This window comes from Lonchura striata, chromosome 21, assembly GCF_050655825.1.
Source record: "Lonchura striata isolate lonStrDom1 chromosome 21, ASM5065582v1, whole genome shotgun sequence".
In the NCBI taxonomy this organism is placed as follows: Eukaryota; Metazoa; Chordata; class Aves; order Passeriformes; family Estrildidae; genus Lonchura; species Lonchura striata.
Window position 1 is genome coordinate 3,749,470 of NC_140723.1, and position 7,846 is coordinate 3,757,315.

The 7,846-nt window shown below is 53.2% G+C and overlaps 2 protein-coding genes across 2 annotated transcripts; one reads left to right on the forward strand and one right to left on the reverse strand.

The window, feature by feature from the left end:
- Positions 1–7: 7 nt before the first annotated feature.
- Positions 8–2,698, forward strand: CCDC27 (coiled-coil domain containing 27). Its single transcript, XM_021534292.3, has 6 exons — positions 8–206; positions 960–1,090; positions 1,233–1,310; positions 1,580–1,792; positions 2,256–2,360; positions 2,476–2,698. The coding sequence occupies exons 1-6, from the start codon at positions 107–109 to the stop codon at positions 2,608–2,610; spliced, it is 762 nt and encodes a 253-aa protein (XP_021389967.2). The 5' UTR covers positions 8–106; the 3' UTR covers positions 2,611–2,698.
- Positions 2,699–2,912: 214 nt separating this feature from the next.
- On the reverse strand, positions 2,913–7,795 carry LRRC47 (leucine rich repeat containing 47). Its single transcript, XM_031506635.3, has 7 exons — positions 7,139–7,795; positions 6,560–7,006; positions 5,718–5,834; positions 5,291–5,406; positions 4,864–4,966; positions 4,402–4,491; positions 2,913–4,222 (listed from the first exon to the last, which is right to left on the reverse strand). The coding sequence occupies exons 1-7, from the start codon at positions 7,775–7,777 to the stop codon at positions 4,010–4,012; spliced, it is 1,725 nt and encodes a 574-aa protein (XP_031362495.2). The 5' UTR covers positions 7,778–7,795; the 3' UTR covers positions 2,913–4,009.
- Positions 7,796–7,846: the final 51 nt, after the last annotated feature.

A 7,846-nucleotide genomic window follows, 5' to 3' on the forward strand; every position in this document is an offset into this window, starting at 1 on the left:
CTGACTCGGAAGCGGAAAGCCCCAAGCCCGCCCGCCTCACGCCGTTGCCCGGCAGCCGCTCCGAGCCCCGCGGCGCCGGGAGAGGCCCCGGCCCGGCCCCAGCCCCATGGAAGCCGCCGGCTTGCAGGGACCAGCGCTCACCGAAACCATGGGACAGCTCCGGCAGGAGCTGCGGAAAGCCAAGGATGACCACAAGATGGCCATAGGTACCCTGCCTTTACCTGCCGAGGTCTCATTCGATTCGGCTCCTTTCACCTTGGAAACATTACAGGGTGTCGCTCACAGGGTGAAGGTGTTGTGAAAACTCTTTCTCCCCTTGGAAGTGAAGAACGTGAGGAAACCCAGCAGAGAAAGCGCCAAGCGGGGCTCGAGGTGCCCACTCCGCGCAGTGCCCACCTCAGAGTCGGGCTGTTTAATGCACAGGGAATAACAGAATAGTTTGGGTTGGAAGGGACCTTAAAAATCACCCAGTCCCACCCCCTGTCATGGCAGGGACACCAGGGATGCTCCAAGCCCCATCCAACCTGGCCTTGGACACTTCCAGGGATGGGGCAGCCACGGCTTCTCTGGAAAACCTGTGCGAGGGCCTCCCCACCCTCACAGGGAAGATTTTTTTCCATATATCCAATCTAACCCTGCTCTCTATCAATGTGAAGCCATTCCCCCTTGTCCTGTCACTCCAGGCCCTTATAAATTCTCTCTCTTGTCAGCTTCTTGTGGTACTGCAAAGCCACAATTAGATCACCCTGAAGTGAAACCACCTTTTCTTCTCAAGGCTGTACAAACCCACATCCCAGCAAAGCGCCACAAACCACATTATCACCCAGAATCACTGAGGCTGCAGCATTAACGTGACCCAAGTCTGTTCCCACAATGGCTTTGCTTATGCTCACATGAAAAAAGCAGCCACAGTGTTCAGCAGGGATTTGTTTTGCTGAAAGTACTCTCCCACTTTACAGGTGCCATCACTTCCTTGCAAAGACAGATGGAGATCCAAGAATCTGAGATTCGGAGAATCAGATCTGAAAAGGAACTCCTCCAGAAGCAGCTGAGAGAGCGAGAAGTCCAGCTCCAAGCTGTGTCTGACAAGGTACAGCCCAAGAGCATGGTGGTCATGGCTAGCAGGAGACACAGCAGCTGGGAATTTGGGAGTTTTGCTACATGTCCCTCTCTCATAGGCAGGAGGGACGCAAGTAGCTGTCAAACTGAAGTGTAAAATGTTCTCCTTCCAGCTTTGCAGCCTGACAGAAGAACAGAGGCAGGAAGAAGCGGTGGTGATGATGGAGGAGAAGAACCACAACCTTCAACAGGTGAATTCGTTGAAATTCTACAAAAAATCTGGTGTTTGCTGCTTCACTGGGCTGGTTTTAGGGCTGGTGGAGTTTGGCATATAAAACCCCTACTCAATCCAAGTTGGTGTTTTAGAGAAAACACCAAATAATAACAGCTACCAGTACTGGTGAGGTTGTTAGTCCCTAGATTCTGCCCAGGAAGCATTTAGACCAAATAGTCGGAAAATGAGAACAAACTTGCTCACTTTCTTCTCCCCAATGACAGCTGGATTTCTGTATGTGCTCAGGTTGTTACAGAACAGGAATCCCAGCTGGCCGAACAGAACAAGCTCATCAGTGAGTTACAGGGGAGAATCAGCCAGCTGCAGGCTGAGGCTGTGACCACCCGCCTCCACCTCCTGAAGCAGAAACAGGCCCAGAAGGAGATCCAAGGCCAGGTTGAGGCACTGCAGCACACAGAGCTGCAAACCAGAGTGGCACTGGAGATCATCAGCAGCAAGGTAAGCATGGCCTCTTTCACCTCAGAGCCCTGTCTCCCTCTTGGGACACACTTGGGAATCTCAATCCATTTGCTCCCTAACTGTGGAGCAGACAGCTCTTGTGCCACTTATAAAGAAAACAGACCTCAAATACCAGAAACCCTTGAGAAACGTTGAGTTCAGATCAGTTACATCACCAGATTTCTAACATCCTTCCAGACCCATGGTAACAAGAACCAACCTAAAGGCATCTCCTGCAGGCAGATGTACCTGGTGCCGGGGGAAGAGCCCACCTAGACCCACATAATTATCCCAGCACTTCCAGTGAAGCCCAGACCGCCTGTCCTTTCACATAAACACTTTCCACATCATCATTCACCAGTCCTTTGCCCAAGCCTGGCAGCACAGTCTCTGTAAATCCATGCAAATGCCAAGGAATTGCACATAAAGACTGAACACACCTGCTCTCCTCTTTTATCCAAAGTTTGAAAGGTTTCGAAACAAAATAATCCAGGCTACGTTCTGCGTGGAGGGCATCCAGGACCCCCAGGCTGAGCTCACGGATGATGAGGTGCTGGAGGCAATGCAGGTATGTGGCTCTTCCAGACAGCTTCCCGCAGCCAGGAAGGGACTGCTGAGGTAAGAGAACGCTTTGCAGTGCTGCTCCCAGCCTCCCCACCCCTTCACATATCGCTGATTTTCAGAAAATCATTAACGAGCGGATGGAGTTCCAGCAGAAGCTGAAGAACAAGGGCAGCAAAGCGTCACTGTTCAGCAGTGACAGCAGCACAGCAACGACAGCAAGGAGAAGGAAATCCTCCAGGATGGAAAAGCTCTGAAGGCTGAGCCAGAACCCATCACCAGCCTCAGGCTCTCGGCTTGGAGCTGGCGCCTTACAAGAAATTAAACTCATTTTACTGTCACCAAGTTCTGTGGGACTCTGATTCAGTTGTTTCAGCCAACTCAGAGCACAAGTCACTGGAAGTCCTTGGTGTGTAGTAACACTTGACTTCCCAGAGAAGCCTGAAGCACAAGAATGGCTTGCATACAAGCAGCTAGGAAGTGTATAATTCCCATTTTTGCCTTGGGAAGTTTCTGAGTGACATGACTGAACATCCCCCAATGCCAAAATGAGGGACAGTGCCAGGACTGCAAAAGCTGCTTTATTTTTCCATTCCATGTGCAAGTCCCAACATGGGGATATATTTGACATAGCAGCAGTTCAGTCAGAGCTCTGAGATACCATTTTTACCAGAAGAGAGTCAATATGGGGGTCACCCTGACTTAGGGAGAGGTCTGAGTTCACACCAGTGCTCACCCACACATATAGGTCACCCAGAGACTGCCAAACAAGATCTGCTCCAGCTGTCTGTATTTTGGAAGGTAAAAAGATGTGGGTGGGAGCTGGAGCAGAAAGCTCCAAGAGGGTCACTCTGGGCATCAGTGCCTGTACTCTGGGGGGACAGAGAGTTCAGTGTCAGCTGGAGGAAGCTCTGGATGGACCTGAACCTCCTCAGCAAGAACAAAGCCAGTGCTCAACCACAGTAACTCTCTGGGCACACACAAGGTCACCACAATTCCCACAGGGATGGAGGATGGCCCTGAAACACAATGGGACACACAAACCCTGCAGCTGACTCAACAAATCCCTTAAAAATGGAAGCTGTGCTCATGCCTGAACACAGAAACCATCACTTTAAAACGCATGCCTCAAGTTCTGACAGCAATTAAATGCTTCTGACAGCAACTATATGTTCACAGTTACTCCAGATAAAATTCTGCAGAACAAGATGTCAGCAAAGCACTCTGGCATTCCAACTCCAGGTTGTACCCAGCAGAGGACCTCAGTTCCACACTGTCAATTGCTGCATTTCTCTGCTGCCATAATAATGATCCAGAAGAAACGCCAGGAGGAAAAAGTGATCTTGCAGAAAAATGTGACTGTGCTTGTTTTAAACATCATAATGATTTTCTCTGCTATGTTCTGCCTTCAGTCCATGTTTGAAGATGCTGCTCTTTTGCACAGGCCTAACGCTGATGATCTCTATCAAAGGTGAAAGATCCCAATTCTCCTTGCTGTAGCTCATCAAACTCTGAAGCCACTGCCTTCCCAGGAGGATGCTCCACATCTTTTCTTTAAAAGCCCAAACCATCTCACTGTGCACCAGTTGCATTGTTGAATATACGGAAAAAAAACAAACTAAAGGAAATGGAATCCTCTCTCAGCTCAGGCAGCTGCTAACGGATCACAGTCAGCAGAGAGGAAACTGTGGCCAGGTCCGTTTTTGAAGGATAAAGTACTTTCAAGTTCCCATCCGTGTCCACCACTCGCACCTGCTCCACCACCAAGGGCAGGTTCAAATTCCCTGGTCCACAGAGAGCATCCAGTTCCATATCTGAACCAGAGCCTTCCTTGTTCTCCAAGGCAGATCTGTTCAGCTCTGCAATTTTCTGTTAAAAGCAAAATACAGAGAATAACATCAATTCTGTAGCAGAGAACAAAGAGAGGGAATAACAATAGTACTAAAATACAAATCAGCTTCTGTGTTCTTCTCAATGCATGTGAGCAATGACAAGTTTGGTAGGAGCCCCTCCCAAGAACAGAAGAATTTTTTTCCTGAACTCCCTACCAGGATAAGGGTGTCCATCACATCTTTGCAGATCTGTAAACTGGTGTCACTAGTCACTTCCAGAAACAGGTCCCGGGTCTCTTTTCTAATCTGTAAGGGTTTCAGAGATGAAGCAAGTCAGGAGTCAGAGCAGCTTACCCACAGCAACCTGGACACATCCCAGCACACAGAGCTGAAGGCTTTCCCTCCGTTTAATCAGGGGCAAAGCTCTGCTGTTCTTTACAAATCAAAAACCGTATTATTGCCCTTTGACAAAGCCTTTGCATAAGCAGGCTGCTGCTTTGGAACAGATTTGCAGAGGTAAAACTAAAACCCAGATCCCTCTCAGTCTGACAGTGGAGCCCATATAAACTGGACTACAAGCACAAGTTTTACAGAACTGTGTATGTCTTTGAGTTAAACATCTCTCAATAGAAAGAAACACTGCTTAATAATGAATGTATTCCCATGAATGGGGTGTACCTTTGTTTTCTCGCTGTTGGTTATTGGTGGGAAGGAAATCACAGCACCTTCAGCATCCACCAGGCACGGGTAGTTGTCTTTGCCATCCAGCAGCTGCAGGTACCTGCCACAAGAAACAAAGCAGCAAGAAGTGAGCGACTGAGGGAGCAGCTGGACACAATGGCAGGAAACAGTGACAAAAAGGAATTAGTGTGTGATCTCTGCAGGAGCAGTGAACAGCACAGGGCAGGCCCACACACTGCTTTACAGCCCATCTGCTGTATTATGTCAAGTTTACCTCATCCCTGATTCCCTTAGCTCACAGCATGTGCACCACACACCCTTCAATCCTCTCTGCTTGCCTTCTATCTGCTGTTCTAAACAGATCTGTCATGTCCCCAGTGTAGTCACCTAAATGGACGTGAGAAAACCACGACAAGGTACTGACTTGTGCAGCCCAGAGACGTTCTGACGCTTCTTCTGCTTCCGCTGCTCCTCAGCCTCCAGCTGCAGCTGGCGGAGAAGATCCTTTGCCTTGATCTCCTTCCGACCCAAGGGCATGATCTGCACCACACAGGAAAACAAAACATTTTTATTCAATTGCACTCAAACACCAGGGCTACAACACTGCCCTGTAAGCAAGTCAATAACTAAACAATATTTCTGCATGTTGTCATGCCTTTTTCAGCATGGCAATACTTTCCATTTCACATGGACCGCTGTAACGCCCACTTGAAAAACAGGCTCAGTCGCTAGTACTAAACCAGGCACCTGGTACAGCAGGACAGCAAGGAAATCAGTGCAACATCTAAAGTAAGGCTCCTGGAGTTTGTTTTCTAGGCTCTATGGGGTAAGAAAGCACCCTTAAGCCCTACCTTGAGCTCATCAGGAGGCTGAACATCATATGTCAGAGGAGCTTTGACCAGCTGCAAGTCGTGGGTGGCAATGGTGGCCACTGTGCGTTTCTCACAGATGTCCTCATGCAGCTTGGTCTGAAACACAAAGGATGCCATCAAAACAGATCAAAAAATCAATGTGATTTATCCCTCCTACATGCAGATTCTTCTACATCTAATGCAGCACTACCAGCCAGGTGACTAAAACAGAGCCCTTCCCTTCACCTGTATCTCCGTTACAGCCCAAATGCAAAGGTGGCAAAGCCTGACAACACGTGACATGTTTCTCTATAAAGGGAAACCAAATGTTAAGTCAGAGAGCAATCCCAAATACTCAAGCCTTGTAACCTGAAAGCAGCTCCCACCTGCCACCTAAGGGACAAGTGAGCAGCAGGTCCAGGGCAGGACACCTCAGTCAGAAAGCTGAGTGTGTAACATGGTTTTAACAGATCAGGGAAGCTGGAGCCAATCCAGGGGATCTCTACACATGGACATGGGGCTATTTTTAGCTTTTAACAGGTTCCACAGCACTAACACGCTGCTGTTACAGTCACAACACAAATGTGAGCGTGTCCATTGCCCTCATGGCAATACCTGAGCTCTCATGGGTCCTTCCCAAAAACCAGTTCTGCAGATTTCAGACTGACTGGGCATGTGCTGCTGGCAAGGACCATTCACTCTATGCCCTCACACCTGCTGGGTGACGAGCTCACCTTAAGTTTCCCAAACTCATCTGCTGGAAGTGGCCTAGAATAGGCTATTTCCAACTCTGCCAGTAATATGTCCACTCCAAATGAGCATCACGAGGCTGCAGCTGTTACCTGCACTGTCAGGAACCTCTTGAGAGCATTTCCTGGCTTTAAGTTCACTCCTTTCAGCACACAGCACACGATGAAGGCTCGCACATCTTTGACACCCGGGCTCACTTTGACCACCAAAGGCGCTGGGTTCTCAGAGACGTGCAGAACCTTCACCAGCAGCTTGCTCGCCTCTTCCACCTCATCCTGCTCCCCATCCCCACTGTCCTTCTTCTGCTGCTTCTCCCTCTTCTTCTTCCTGACGTCCTCTCTGGCACTCTCGGCCTTCCCCTTCGCGCGGCCCCCGGCCCGCAGGTACTCCAGAATGGCCTTCGTCTGGCACCCATTGACCATCTTCTCCAGCCGCTTGTCCCTCAGCTGGTTGCCCCTGAAGTTGGCCTCCTTCAGGCGGGGGCAGTCGGCCAGCGCGGCGGGCAGCTCCCGCAGCTGGTTGTTGGCCACGTCCAGGCTCTGCAGGAGACACAGACGGGGCGCTCAGGGCTGCGCCACCGGGACACCACCGGGACACCACCGGGACACCACCGGGACACCACCGGGACACCACGGGGACCGGGCGGGGCGGCGGGGCCGGCTCGCACCCACCTTGAGCGCCGGCAGCGCCGCGATGTCCGCGCCCAGCTCGGCCACCTCGTTGTCGGCCGCGTCCAGCCGGCTGAGCAGCGGGAAGGGCGCGGGCGGCCCCTCGGGGGGCAGCAGCCCGCCGGGCAGCGCCCGCAGCCGGTTCCCGGCCAGCAGCAGCTCCTGCAGCTGCGGCGCGGCGCGGGCGAGCCCCGGGCCCAGCTCCCGCAGCCGGTTGGCGCTCAGGTTGAGGCTGCGCAGCTGCGGGAAGGCCGGGGCCGCGTCCCCCGCGCCGCCGCCCGTCCCGCCGAGCGCGGCGGGCAGCGCCTCCAGCCCGTTCCCGGACAGGTCGAGCAGGCGGAGCGCGGGCAGCGGCCCGCCCAGCCCCGCGCCCAGCCCGGCCGGGCCCAGCGCGTTGCGGCTCAGCACCAGCGTGTGCAGCGCGGGCAGCGCGGCCGCCACGCCCGGGCCGAGCTCCCGCAGCGCCGCGCAGCCGCTCAGCTCCAGCGACTGCAGCAGCGGCAGCGCCAGCAGCGCCTCCGGCAGCCGCCCGCCGCCCGCCGCCACCCGCTCCGCCACCGCCGCGCCCGCCAGCGCCAGCTCCCGCCGCCGCTCCCGCGCCGCCGCCTCCAGCTCCGGCCACGGCCCCGCCGCCGCCGCCATCGCGCCCGGAGCCCCGCCCGAGCCGCCGCCGCCGCGCAGGGGCCGCCCGCGCACGGCCCCGCCCCCGGG